At 45.0% G+C, this 15499-nt stretch overlaps 1 protein-coding gene across 1 annotated transcript in view; it reads left to right on the forward strand.

Moving 5' to 3' along the window:
• Window positions 1–15499, forward strand: part of LOC106746560 (probable G-protein coupled receptor Mth-like 1) — a 166041-nt gene that overhangs the window by 124664 nt on the left and 25878 nt on the right. The window contains exon 5 of the mRNA XM_014623277.1: window positions 12764–12948. Coding sequence (XP_014478763.1) covers window positions 12764–12948 — 185 coding nt within the window. The remainder of the gene's footprint in view (window positions 1–12763; window positions 12949–15499) is intronic.

Consider the following 15499-nt stretch of genomic DNA (forward strand, 5'->3'; position numbering starts at 1 on the left):
GAAGCCGATACTTGCAGCGGCTTTTCTATATCCACTTGCTAAATAGACAAGGGAGAATCAATAGCGCCGCGCGCGAGATCTATTCTCGATATCGTATATTTCAAGCGGACCGGCAACAAATCGGCGACCGTCGATGATCAACGGGATAAACAACGACCGTTTACGGGGTGTATTAAGTTAGAGTGAAAATCGGTGTAGTTTCATGGAAACTGAGAACCGAGGAGTGCACACCGTTCTAAAATGGTTTGCAAAGGGAGAACCGCCGCGAGAAAAGGGATCACTTCTCATCGTTTTAACGCCACCTTCAACTACCATAATTATATTTCGATAAAAAAAGAAAACGGGAAGCTTTACGATTGAATTGATTATACGCGAGAGCTTTCCTTTCTTATTGACTTCCGCCGTGTGTTCTACGTGTTATTCGTTCATTTATAGCGGAAGAGAGCGAGCTTTAACTTTCGCGATCTCGAACTTGCGCTGACGTGACGTTATTATATTTTCGGGGAGCGTTACGGCGATCCATCACACGCGGAAACGAACCGAGCGTGTGTCCACGTGGCCAAAATTCGATAGGTGATTTGATTCCCTGTTTTTCGAGCGTCTACTCTCTTTCTCTCTCTCTCTCTCTCTCTCTCCTCTTCAGCGGCGGAATAACCGTTGGTCGAAGCTCCGGTAACTTCCGTGTTTGTTTTCCTTCTGGTCCCTCCTGTTTTTCCTCCATTAGCGACTTTACCGTCCCCGCTATATATGCCTTACTCACGGCCTCCCTCGCACCGTCTTCGTTTTCCTCGGTTACTCCACGTCAACAAACACCTGACAACTTCCCGTGGCTATCATCGGAACGACTTCTCGAGACATCATGGCACCTTCTCTCTCTCTCTCTCTCTCACTCTTTCCACCTCGAATGGCGGTCTCCTCGATTTGTCGGGGAATAAAATCCGCATATCGTATGCGAAATCGCCTCTCACCCCTTTCATAATACCATGGTATTATCAAGCAGTCTCTTTCTTCCAATGGCTATTCATACCTTCAAAGACGAGAAAATGGCATATGTGCTTCGCGATAACTCGTGGAAAACGTTCGCTGACGTGCTAACGCACCGTGCCGTACGCAGTGTTGCCTCTTTCATTCCCTTTATATAGAATGCTTTTATTAATGTATCAATCCCGAGACACGCGATACAACTTTTATTTTGTTTAACCCTTCGAACCCTTCGAGACGTACAGTTCACAAAAGGAACTTTGCGCATTTTGCGTACGCCCATTTATTTTCGTGATATATGAACTAATATAACGCCATAACTCTTTTTGTCCCTGGTAGATATTTCATGCGTTTTTTGAGCAGTTACCGGACAGTTTATTAACTTCTGTCCGGTAACTGAGAAATGAAACTACTTAGAATCCCAATCAGGATGTAATGTTTTTCTTGCAGTTACTGCACGTAAGAGGTGCGCAAAATTCAAGCTCATTTACCGAACGAAAACAGGACAACAAATGAATATATAACACGAAAGCTCGCTTGCTAAAGCAAAATATTTTTATCTATAGTCATACGTGTGATGCAAAAATTCCATTATCGCGCTCTTATACAATCTCCGCGGTTACATCGTGTTTTGAATGATAAAATGAAAGATATTTTCTTCTTTTTTTTTAAACGCGACATTCTCGTAAACCTACGTCTTCCGCGCGCGCGGACGACAAAATATCCCGGCCCGCTTGGCGCTTTGATCGAGATAGCGACGTACGGATTTCGCACGGATTCCTCGAAAACTCTATTTTTAAGGAGCATCGCGCGCACATCCGCGACTACTTTTGCCAAGGCCGCGTTAAGTATCGTCTTTCCGTCGTTCGCGATACATCGGGGCGCGAGATCAGCGTTAGACTTCCTGCCTCGTCCTCTCTATGGTCCCTCTTTGATTATGCAATGGCATTCCTCGAACCAGTTATACCAAGGACGCATACCAGCCGAGAACGTGCACTCCAGGTATCCTCCCAGATCGTTAGATCGTATCTAAGAAATCGACACCGGTCCTCGTAAGTGAAAGGGACGACGACGACGATCATCGGCATCTCGCGACACCAGTCTGGGCAGCCATCGGACGTGTGGAATGAACTTTTCCGTGCGGAATTAATGTCTCGAGCCGCGGCGTGAGATCAAACATTGAATTACATTGTCGAACACGTCGATGAGATTGACTTTCCCTGTGTGAAACGTTGCGCGAAACTCATCGCACCGAATTTCGAGTCTTCGCGAGAAACATTGCGGGAAGAAGATACTTACAATATTTATCCGTGGGATGTGGGGTTTATTTCACAAAAATAAGGTTTATCGAGTAGAAAATACTTAAAAATCTATTTGTAGAATATACGGTTTATCTCGCAGAGAATTATATCTTACGAATAAATGTTCAAATATTTTTTCTCAGTGCATCACTCGAAGGTTTCAGGAACAAAACGGGAGTGAAACTGAAAAGAATAAGCAACCCACTGTTTCCCCGTGCGTTGATTCACCGGTTAATTTTTGCCCCGCACATGTGGGTGTGGTGATTTCGAAAGTTCTCCCGCGAACGTGATCGATGGTGGAACTTGGCAGCCACGCTAACAGCGTGTTCTTCAGGACGCGCAAGGCTGCGATTGAAACGTTCGCCGCAACAGGCGAAATTTAAATCCCCGTTACGCGCATAACTTCCAGATCCGTGTTTCTCGATATATCCGACGCGCCCACCCATCTTGCGTAGCGGGTTGCGAGCGCGATCGCTATTCTTCGTGCATCACGGAAGTCGAAGTTGCCGTGCGATCGCGAAATGGACCTCGGCACGCCCTCTCCTTGTATCCTCGACTGTCGTTGAGACCCGTCGATTGATTCGCTACGGAACGGCCAAGGGAGAGTGGGAAAGAGAGAGAGAAAGAGAGAAAGAGAGAGGGAGGGAAGGAGGAGGCAAAAGAGAACGGAAAAGGTGCCTGGGGCCACTTCTTGCCGAGCAAGAAAGTTTGCTGTTCGTGCCGCACGCGATAACTCGTAACACGTGAACCTCCGATAATCATTCCGTGATGCTGCGATACAGACGAGAACGTTGCAGCTCGATTCGACCGCACACCAGACATCGCGTCGTGAACAACTTCGAAATAGTCTCCCCATAATACAAATTACGCGAATATATTATACAGATACATCGATAGGCTCGCTTTTAATTACTCAATGAGACACGGCGATTTAGAGACAAACGTATCGCTTACCATTGCGTTAAAGTAACACAAGATTTCAGACGAGAGTTTCTAGCAAAAAATTTTTTACTGTGTAAATGCAACATAAATGGTCGTGGTTAACAAGTGTCTTTTATTCCAGATTGATGTTTTCAATCAAGGAAATCGCTTTAGAAAATAATATTTATTAATAATATTTATTTATATGGAAATAACAATTATAATAGATCTTATTGAAAACGGACGAGAATAACAGCTTCTAACTGACTAATGCATGGAGGTGCAAAATGGATGCTTGTTAATATTTTCCGGAAAATACATTTTAATGCGCATAGATAACACCTATGTTATCCATTGTAGTGACCATTGTAGGATTAATAATAATAATAATAATGTATCTCTCTCATTTCTCTATTAATAACGGATAGTTCTGCGTTATTAAGTCTCTATTAATAGCAAGAGAAACAGATAATAACATCGGAGCCGTGCAGCAAGACAGTTTTAATCATCGCTCGCGATATCAAAGGAGAGGCGTCGCGGGATCAAAGTAAAATCAATTGAGTCCGTGTATAATTAGCGAAGGAAGAATATTTGTACCCCTATACCTACTCGATATCTCCTCTCGTTGGCCGTTATTTTTATTTCTAGCCTGGCAGTTATGCGACTCATTTCGCGGTCTGCCCGCCGTTATGAGGCACGTTGCGCGCGCGGAATCCACCCACTGGACGTTATAATATTTAAGAATATAAAGAATTCCACGCTAGAGCGCCCGCAGCCCTTTCTCTTCTCTACGCGGAAATTCTTAGTACCTTCTTGCCGCTTCTTGAATTACTATCGCGGGCTCGGCCGCGATAACGGACCGGCATTCAAGAGCGATCGCGCGGATGAATAGAAGCCGAGCGAACGAGAAAGAGAGAGAGAGAGAGGCGGTGGGTAAGGACGAGAAGCGCCTGGTATCCCACAGCGACAATGGTAAAGCCCCTATCATTATTCTCCTTCCTGGCGCCATAATCGACGTCTAATACCGGAAGTGCAATATTGATTGCCCGGAAACGGAGAGACAAGCGTTATGCACGATATACATATATATCGAGCAACATGCGTTTGCACCTTTTACGACGCGCGACGACGTCTTCGCGTGTCGAAGAGATTACGAGGCGCTCTCGTTTCGACGGAAGTGGCAATACCGAGGCACGGGAGGCGTCTTGATGATGGTCACGTTCGTTGATTATTGCTAATTAAGGTCGACTTCGTAGATCTTCGTTTCCCGTCCGTCCGTCCGTCCGTCGTTCCTGATCCTCGAACGCGTAAAATACCACGAAACGGAGACATTCAATCGACCTGGAAAACTGCTTCGTAGTATTTCACGCGTTCACGAGGATCACGGAGGAGCGTCCAATCGAGGACACGAACGTTCTGGCCACTCTTCAGCTGTTCACGCGGACCAGACGAAGCGCAGATGCGCGCGTGACACGTTCAAGAGATAATTCGAGGCTCGTTCACACGAGCAAACACGGTATCTTCCCTCACAGCGTGGCATGCAGAGATAAAAAAAGGTTTTGTTGGATTTTACACGTATTTGTCTGATATAAACAGTATAATTTAATATCGTTTTGTTTGAATAAAGTGTTGTTTCACTAGAGTAAACCATGTTGTTCGATGGGGAAAATAATGTTTGATTTTCAATTAAAAAAAAAATGCATTTCATTATACAGAGTGTCCGACAATTATCTCGGGATCCGTGGTACGTAGGTAGAACGAATTAAACTGAAAATCACGGATTAAGCAGGAAATTCGTGTACCATTAAGAAAAATGGCTTACTTCTCTGAAGATCTCTGAGCAACGATAGGTATTAACTGATAATGAGAGGCGTGTTTTTTTTTTTTCCGACATGCAGCTCTGTGTCATATCCGCTCGCTCCTCGTTATGTTACTCCGCCTCTAGAAACCAACTGATGCTCATCGTAGAAGATTTTCAGAAGCAAGTTATATTTCTAACTATTTTTCTACAGAGCCCAATATCGCTTCCCGTGCGCTCATTAACGTATACAGATTAATTCCTCATTAATTATTGCGAATTCTGAAAAGTAGCACGATTTTCCTGTTCAGTTTAATCCGTTCTACTTACACACTACCGATCGCAGAATAATTATCAGACATCCTATATATTAAATATCGTCTAGTTAAAACAAGAAAGTTGTTTAATTTATTTTCCTAACATAGTGTTACTTCTTTTAAATAATTTATTATTCATGATGAACATAATGTTTGTATGAAAGTACATTTATTGTTTGAGAAACCAAACAATCCTATTTGTTGAGTCAATCATTCGTTTGTTTGCTCCATTCCAAAAAGAAAACAAATTTATTACAATTAAAGAGATTCTATTCTTATCCAAAGATATATATATATTAATCTGTGCGTAGAATACAGACCTGAGAAATTAATTATTCCAAAGAAATAGTTCGCCCGCGTTGCGTTCGCGACGGCAGAGTCGCGTTTAATTATCGTAAGAAAATTTCACAAGAGAAAAACAAGAACGTTGACTCAGTCGCCGCGCTCAGCCGCATTAAGTGTGTGACATTTACATCGCCAGGCGTAATTTTTTTAACGCAACCCAGATACACCGGTAGATCGGACGCATTTAGAAAACATTTGCATAGATCTACATGAATTACCGATTGAGCAATCCGCCGTGGTCGCTGTAACCTCTACGGTCTACCGGCTCGTATCGTTTCTCGATCGATTACGAGCCGGCCTTAGACGCGCCGCCGACATCGGGTCGTCGATAAATAGATGGGTGAATGTACGGGAAGGATCGATTGATCTTCAGATTAAGAGGACGCGCAAACAGATCGAGGACATCGGAGGGAACATAGGATGGATGGATGAATGGGTGGACGGGACGCATGAATGCCGCGATCGACGACGGATGAAGAGAAGCGGATCCGTTGAGTCGAACATTTTCGCGTCTCGACGAGAAGTTTCCGCTCGCTTAAGAGCTTCCCAAACTTTTCAATAAGGCGTAACTTACTTTCCATACGTCTCGAGCGGACGAAGTTCCCGCCACTATCGTTTTTCGAAGGAATTTAGACGTGCTCGCGACGAGACACTTGCGCGCCTTGTCGATTATCATTTCTGATGCGCTTCCGAGGACTTCCCAACGGATGCGGAAGATGCGAATATCTGTGCGAAAGGGACAATTCAATTAGTGTGACTGAATTTTCTGCCGCCTGGGAATCAGACAAATATTCGGTTGTAGGGACGGAAAGATTCCTGCTGGAGGTTTCCACTCAATCGGTCTTCACACGCGGAAAAATAATTTGCTGGCACAGCAAACTGTTAATTAATAACAGCAACAAAATTTGTTACACGGAAAAAGGAATTCTGCTGTCGCAGCGAAATGTAGCCACAGCGGTAAAATTTAGTTGGCTTAACTAAATTATTTTACTGTCCATGTATCCATATGTAAATAGCAATTGATACTATTAACGAATCATTTTGCTGTCCAAACAGATCTTTTCGCTGTCACCGTAATAATTAACAATTTGCTGCGTCAGCAAATAATTTTCCTCCATGTGTGCACACATCTTGTAGCCTCGGTGAAGAGGCAAGCTGAGGAAAATGAAATATCGATCGTTCTTTCAAACACACACACACACACACACACACACACATGACGTTGTGAATTTAATTAAATAATATAATTTGTTACGCAATTTATCACGCGTCCGGAGGCGAGAATGAGTCGCGAGCGGGAGTTTCGTTCATCAATCTCCACCTGATTTACACCTTAACGACCGCACTCCCCTATCGCACGCTAATAAAGCACGCGCATTATCGCTGTTTTCTGCCCGCCCGCACGCGGTACGTCGACATAATAAATAAATATCTTCTTGTCCATCTTGCCCGTTCGTAACGAGCTCCGGGCCCGTGTCTCTCCTACGTTCTCCGGGCCGGGAGAGCCGCCGTGTTTGGCGCGTACCTCTAGCTGACACCGCCGCTAATTGCCGTCCGTATAATTACCATATCGGGGAGATAAATATAAAGCTCTTAGCTGCCGCTACCCACGAGACAGTACGCCGACATTACGTCTGTGCCGTTTAAAGTCCCGCGCACGCGGAAAGATAGCGGGCGGTTAAAATATGAGCTTCTCGAAAACGAGCCGCGGCGAGCGGGACGGCGACCGGGATTGTTCCCTAACGAAGTAATCTATTTGCCGAGATACGCGCCTCGCACGCGTATATTATTCGTCAATTTTTCGATTTCTTCGCCGGTCATACTCGCGACGGAGCGTCCACACACCCACGCGAAACGCGCGCTCTCGTCCCGACAATGATACATCTGTAAGGTGCGCCAGAGATCTCTCTCTTTCTCTCTCTCTTTCTCTCGCGCGCACGAAAAAGATCAAAGCGAGTTGTATATATATGCATGTCGGTTTGCGCAATATGTAAATAAATAAGAAACGGAATCTCCGCGAATATTATTCCCTCTGTTAATATTGTCTCTGCAGCTGCAACTTTCGCGCTGCAGTCGGGCGAAAACGGGACGGACCTCGGCTGCACTTTGCCGTTTAATGATCTCGGAGTTATGAATACGTGCGCTATGCACGTCGCGCTCGTGAAACGTCGCTCGGTTCTCCCGAAATTGCGCAGTGACTGAAAGAGAGATTCGAGAACCGGTTGACTGCTTCTTGTGTCTCGGTAGGGTTAACGTTCGTCGATAATGATTCTTACGGGTTTCTGTATTAAGATATCAAATAACGTCGTTACGGAGGAAAGAAGTGCTAGAATCAATTGAACGTGATTACCTGATTTTTCAATCTCTTATAAATCAAGTGAAAAAAGCTGCTCTGTTCGTGATTAATGATAAACCGTTGTATAGTGAAAGAAAAGTAAAGAAATGAAAATTTAAATAAAGGATTTAGGGCACGAAACGTTGTCTTAAAATTATGTATCAACCACTTTTGCCGAGGGGCTTTTATGTTAAAAAGCGTCAAAGTTCCGTCGGAACTGATTCCCCGCTGCATTTACAAATTCACGCGATGAAATATTAATTTCGGATGACTCCGAACACAGTTCGTCGCTTATCACGTCCGGTCGGAATACCAACGCGAAACACTCGCTGTGCCGATCGATAATTCGAAAACAAATCTCGTACGTGTGGCCGTAATGGAACATTCGCTTGACAATAATCCGCATCATGGCGATGTTAGATTACGTCTAGACCGTCGTCAGCTTTCGGTATTACAAGGAGGAGGCAATATTCCGAAGGAAAAACGATCATAATAAGACCGTCGCGTAGGCCGTAATAGCCGTTACCGGAGGATCAAAAGATTAACAATGGCTACCTGACGTTCTATTTAATAACCGACTTCGTTATCTCGGCTTTATAACTCCCATGCATGCGCCCCGGAACTCTTTCACCGCGCCGAGCAGGAGATACAATTACACAATGCGCGCTCTCGGAGAGTGCACGCCGTTTTCCGTCCAAATGAGATACGAGTTCGCCCTCTTTCTCGACGGAAGGACGGTGGGAAAGGGGGGGGGGAGGGGGGAGATTCATTATATCGCAAAAATACACTCGTATCTCGGCACGCACCTCTGCGCCCGACAATCTTCGTGCGTACCGAGAACGGCGAAGAAGCGGGAGGGGAGAAAGACACACGCGGGGTAATCCCTTTCGTCGCGGTCACGAGTCAACGACGACGTCGACGTTGTCCTCGTGGTTGTCGTCGTTCGCATAATTGCCTCCTCGCGTCGGAGGTCCCAGCCTCGGTTAACTACTAACTCACTCACATACCGGTACACCAGCAACGCTCTCTCTCTCTCTCTCTCCCTCTCTCTGAACGAGCGAGCGAGCGCGTAGCGCACCCACGCGTGCGAGCGACCACGTCGCACGGATTTAACAGTTCGCTAATTTCTCCGACCGCGATATTTAACGTTGCTTCCTCCGATCCTCCGAGCCGAGGAGAAATGCCTCCGGTTTTCTGTTCCCAGCAGGAAGTGGCCAGGGTGGAAAATTATCGTGGCGCCGCCGTGTCGAGCCGACGTCGAAGCGAGACGTCGCGGTATCCCGCGTGCGTTTACCGCCTTTCTCCCCGAATGCGATGCTCTCTCGGCTCTCCTTTCTACACGCGGAGAACAGCGAGGCTGAAGTTGCGACGGAAAACGAAGGGGGGGAGAGAGAGAGAGAGAGAGAAGCGGAGGGCGACGCACGTCGGCGTTGGCGATGCCTAATTAGCGGCGTCGGAAATGAGGCGTAGGCACTGCGAAATTAGTATCTCAAGATATCCATCCGTCCCCCTCCTTCTCGTTCCTCCTTCTCGCTGGAATGCACTCGCATAGATATTTCCCGTGCATCGTCGGACATCTTCATCCAGGACCGAGCGCGCGGCCTGGAAGATTGAACGCCGAGGCACCTGCGAGATGTCGTTACGTAAGACGCGCGAAGAGATACCTTCCCGTGCAGCTTAATTGAATGAGGTATCCGTGAACCATCGTGATTCTTCTGCTGGTTGTCCGTCAACGAGCCGCTATTCGATTGCTCTCCGTGAGAATTCCAACGGATTAATACCGCTCGGCACCGGTCTGTCTCTCGATATTAAACTTTCTCGTAATTATGTCTGAAATTAAGCTTCTGTTGAAGCAACTGCCTCTACCGCAGAACTGTTAATGCTGATGTCTTATTTATTATTTTTGTTGAGAGGAAGTTAACTTGTTAACTTGCGACTCGATCGAAGGAGAACGGGAAAAGTTTTTCGCGTAGATAAAGTTTTAATTTAAAATATGTTCCGTAGAGAGAGAGAGAGAGAGAGAGGGGTGGGGGGCAAAAACATGTCTCACTCTTTTTCCTTTTCGCTCTCTCTGTTTCTCTGTCTTTCTATCTCGCACGAACGCACGTAATAACACACTCGCATAATTATAAAATGTATATTTCGTATTTGCATTAATATTCATAACACTATCTGAGGCTATATCGCGATATCTTCTCGCGTAATTACAAACTCTATTATTTATACCGTTGTGTATGCGTTAACAATTACGCATTTAATATACGTTAATAAATACGAAACGTAATAATATGTGACGTTGGTTATCGCATGCGGATACTTTATTATTTGTGAGCTGCAAAACTACCTGACGCGCAAACACGGCCGAATCCCGTCCCGAAAATTGTCAGGTTTTTTACTTTTCAACGGGCACACTCGTTGCGGCACGCACACCTGCGTCCGGATTAACTTCAGTAAAAATTTATATAACGGGTTGTGATACAGAGGCCCCCGAACGTACAAAGGGAATATTTAAATGAAAATGTCTCTCCGCGCCAACTCATGTCACCTTGTTACAACGCTCTCACTAATGTAACTGCATTTTTATTCGCCGCGTGAATCGCGAATTATATGAAATTACCCGCATTAAAAAAAATTACGCTAACAAGAGGGCGCATCACAAAATTTGCACAATGTAGGAAAGTATCGCGTCGTTCATTCTCTTCCTCTCCTCCTTTCCCCCGTTACGGGGAGGGATTATATTTAAAATGCAAAAAAGAAGCATACATCGCTCGGTACATATACGTTCCCCAAATTTTCGCGACACGTTTCCAAGATTTATGACATGTCGCGTCTATTATCCACAGATCAATATTATTTATTTGCCAGTATTATTTATCATTACGTCATTATAATTTATTTATTGATGTGTTTCCGGCAAAATTTATTAATTGTTAATTCGGATAGAAAATTACAGCGGGTCCGTTTAATTATTCGCGTATTTTTGTTTGTCTCATACCAATTTAACGCAATCACGTTGCGCCAATAGATATCGAGCGTCACGTGGCTTTAATTCGAGGGACCGATTAAAAATGCAAGGAGAATCCGCGTACAGTTCGAATTGTGACATCCCTCACTCGGTGCAGCGTCGCGGGCGACGTTGCGACGGACGGTGCGATTTGTATTTCAACTAACCTTTCCTCCCGTATCTACTTTTTCACGACACGCTCGTTTACGATAGCCGACATTTGCTGTGTGTGTTCACAGTAACGTCGCGATATCGATAGGGTGCGATTTACGAGTAGCAGCCCCTCACGGTGCTAAGCCCCAACGTTCATCTCCCGGCCGCGAGTCTCGTTATAGCGACGTTGAACTAGCCGGACAATGACAAAGCTTTACGATTTAGTCCGAGTTACGAGTGAACGCGCGGAATTCTCACGCAGCCGACGCAGTCTCGTTAATAATTGCGGGGCTTGATCGATGACGCCGATGACATACACGTGCCTCTATTGTGTTCTTATTGGCCGTCGCAAATATTACATTGTTACCGGGGGAATAATTATTCCAGCACACTGTTATTTCGGTGTATGTAAAATAGATAGCGCCGATGAATGACTTTGGCTTTTAAACAAAGGTATTCATCATGTAATTACACTATCACACACGTGGTATCTCGTATGAGTTTTGCAAATGTCCCGGTGTCGGAAACAATAGACTTGCGCGAAATGGCATTTTATTCCGAAGTCGGTAGTTCAAACGGGTAATTATAACGTCGAGAGAACCGGTTCCGAAGTCAGATGAATGTGATATTTTCATTTTATGCACGGGGGAAAAATAATTTTGCCGCTTGTAGCGGAACTGTCGTTGCGTTACCGCATTCTCGTTCGCGACAGCGATAACATTTAATCGGCATAACGAAATGGCGAATTATTCGTAATTAGATTAAAAACAGCTTTGCGCTGCCGGAATAGAGAAATATTGCCCAGTGAGTTTATCCTCGAGATACGTTAATTTGCTGTTAGAACAAAATAGTGTTTTCTTACACTCACTAAATTTTTTTTGTTCTTAGTAACAATTTTTAAATTTCAGCAAAATAATTTATAGATTCAGCAAAACATATGCAGTAAATGGCAATTAGTACCCTTGACAAATCATTTTGTTATCCAATAGTGACCGATAGATTTTTTGCTTCAACAGCATACAATTTTCTGTGGCAACAGATTATTTTTCCCCGTGTATGTGACTATTATGAACGATAACATAATTTATTTGCTTATAACATAATAATGATTATATAATGACATAATAATGATTATATTATTTATTTGCTTATAACATAATAATGATTATATTATTAACCCTTTGCGCTCGAGGGCTCCACTCCGGAGCCCTCGAGTGCAAAGGATTAATTGATTATATTAATATTGAAACTATTATTATATTAAATATAATTATAATTATTCGTTTGATGGTGTGGGCGTGCGGATGCGCCAAATTATAAGTACCGAGCGCGATTCGTAACGTCGTACGCGCGCATTCGTCTTGAGTCACGCATTATAATCCGCATATTCCGGCCACGAGTGAGAAACGGGCTGGGTTCCGGAGTGGCTTTCTCGGCCATTCATCCGCTATAATGGAGAAGAAAAGCGGGAAAAGAAGAGCGCACTTATATCCGCTCGCGCACGCGGCCGTTTCTCGATGCTTTATTTCGCCGCATTCTCCTCGCGATCGCCGCGTTCACCGCGCTAACCGAGCTAACCCCATCGCTTTTTTCGCTTTTTTTTTCCAGGGATCTGAGACCGGTGAGCCTGGAGAAAGGCCAGGAGACCCTCAGGCTCCGAGTCTACGGCTGTTACGCTTGGGGTGGGCCCTTCTTGGTCGCCGGGCTGGCGGCTCTTCTCGACCATCTACCGCCTCAACCTCAATATACGTACCTCAGGCCCCGCTTCGGCGAGAAGCAGTGCTGGTTCTACGGTAAGTCGAGTGCTCCCCCTACCTCGACGCCCCGATCCCTCGTCATTTCCGCGTGAACTACCTCGCGGACGCGCAACTCCCCCCATCCGTCCGTTCGCCCGTCCGTCGTTGCCCTTTAACTTCCTCCGCGTCAAACTGTTACGGATTACTCGCCGTCAGATTTACATCTCCCGCGCCACGACGGGCGCCGTGATATTTCGAGAAGCTGGCGAAAAAGAGTATCGAGGCAGCGAGGGAGAGAGAGAGAGAGAGAGAGAAAGAGAGGAATACCAAAGACAGGACAGAATAGAAATTATCGTCAGCTTCGATCGATTCGAAAAGCAGCCTCGCTTCGCTTCATTTCTTAAAACTGCTCGTCTTTTTCTCACCTGTCTCCCCGTTGAAAATCTGAGTAACATGTCTCTGATTAACCGCCGATGAAGAATTCTCGTTATTTTGGACTTTGCGTTCGCTGTCGTGAAAATGCATCTTCTCATCATGAAATATTTTATTATATTAAAGCCTCTAAGTGATTTTATCACTGAAGCAAAATATACTAAGAGTTTTTGGATGTATTAAACACGATTTTTGAGTCCGGCTCGGAAAAATGTTGCTTCAGAAGATAGACTAGCTGTCAGAGGGACGAGAATTTTTGGAATTTTCGAATATTATCGTCATGAGATATTTTGTCACATTAAAGTTTTACAATGAATTAAATATAACATTTGGATAGTTTGAAAAACGTCTGCATTTATTGCGAACTAACGTCAAGCTTCAATTAAAATTTGCCATATTACCCGCCAGTTTAGGTTTATCAACGAAACATTTTTTTAATTTGACGCGAAAATCGACATTATCAAAAACTCCCCTGTATAAACTTACATTAATTTTCGAGAACCTTTTGTCTTCGCCATTTTAGGACCAGCCGAGGAAGAAAGATGGTATGATGGGATTAAAAGTTCGGCATTTGCGGGAAATTTCGAAATTGACGATTCGATCGGGAAGCCGTGTCGGCGCGAAACGCGCGCGCTTTATTTTCGGCGCGGTAGAACTGTTTTCTTTCGCGACGACTTGTCGAGGAATCGCTGTCGATATCGCGCAAGACATTTCGCTGTACTATTCGCTCTTTGATTCGGCGAAGAGCTACGAAGCACGTCGACGTCCGTACAAAACCGAAGCGCGCGCGGCTCAATTAAATCGAGCAATACGTTTATTATGGTCAACGCAACGATGCAATTGGGACGAATTGCTTGTCAGCGGCGGTGGACGCGACCATCGAGCTAGATCATAGCTTTAATTAAACTTGGCAACAGTGCGGCTATAATCCACAGACGGCCCCGCTCGTCAATATTGTCTATGATAATGTATTACGATACCAAAACGCGCGCGTCGTTCTTGCAACTCAACCGGCCGGCCGGCCCGATGGGAATTATTTACAGCTACGACCGCGTAATTAATAACTAGCGATACATTCGTTTCCCTTCAGGCCGGATCTACCAGCGCTACAGGGAAACCTTCACCATTCTCGTTACTAATAAATGATTCAGCGGCTCGCGAGCCTAATAATCGATCATTCGCGCAACGATTAATACCAACGGCGGAATGCGCGCAGCAACCCGCGGAATTAATTTAGATTCTCGCTGTAATTGAAGCCGATGGTAATTACACACGCGCTCGCGCAGCACGTAAGATCGCTTATCGATCTGTTTTTTTTTCTCCTTTTGTTAAGGTCGTCTCGATCGCGATTAATAAATATTCGCGCCGCGTTTCGTTTCGTTAAACGTTTAACACGCACCAATCGCGATCGGTGCATGTTCCCGAGTAAAGAGAGAAATAGAGACACGCAAGATGAATCGAAAATCCCGAAGGGGCGAAATATTGCGCCGGACGCGATTCTTTCTTTCTTCGCGATTTTCGAACTCGATATCTCACGGTAATTACACTCGTTCCCCCCTGAAATAAAAATTCTTTTATAAAATGCACATTACGCTCGGCCGAAGAAGATATAAAATTCCATCATTTCCCCTATTATTATTTTATTGCCCTCACATTCCCGTAACTTAATTAACGGTATGAGCTCTCCGTTTTTTAATCGCCCGTAATTCGAGAACGGTTAATATCGGCGGGACTGAAGCGGACGAATATTGTTGTCAGTTTGATCTCCGATTTGGCTCTCTTCCTCTCTCTATTTCTCTCTTTGGTCGAGGGAAATAAAGGGAGAGAGAGAGAGAGAGAGAGAGTGTGTGTATGCAACGTGGCACGATTCACGTGCGTATCGTGTCGCTTCTTTGTTTCGGCGATCACATTCACGTGTATTCATTCACGGACAACCGAGTTACTCCACAGTAGTAAGATATCGATTCGGATGGACGATAATGGTGCTTATTATCGAAAGTAATACGTTGCGAGCAGACCGTTATCCGGCAATCCCTCGTGATCCGATTATTCCGCCAATTAATAGAACTGGTCATCCGCGCACCGAGTGCCGATTAAATTGGTTTTGTTAATCGATCGGTCGTACGTCGAATTAATTGCTAATGAAGTACCGTCGACCGGCGTCGGGGCGCGGCGT

This window comes from Dinoponera quadriceps, unplaced genomic scaffold (genome assembly GCF_001313825.1).
Source record: "Dinoponera quadriceps isolate SergipeBrazil2010 unplaced genomic scaffold, ASM131382v1 scaffold1573, whole genome shotgun sequence".
Taxonomy (NCBI): domain Eukaryota; kingdom Metazoa; phylum Arthropoda; class Insecta; order Hymenoptera; family Formicidae; genus Dinoponera; species Dinoponera quadriceps.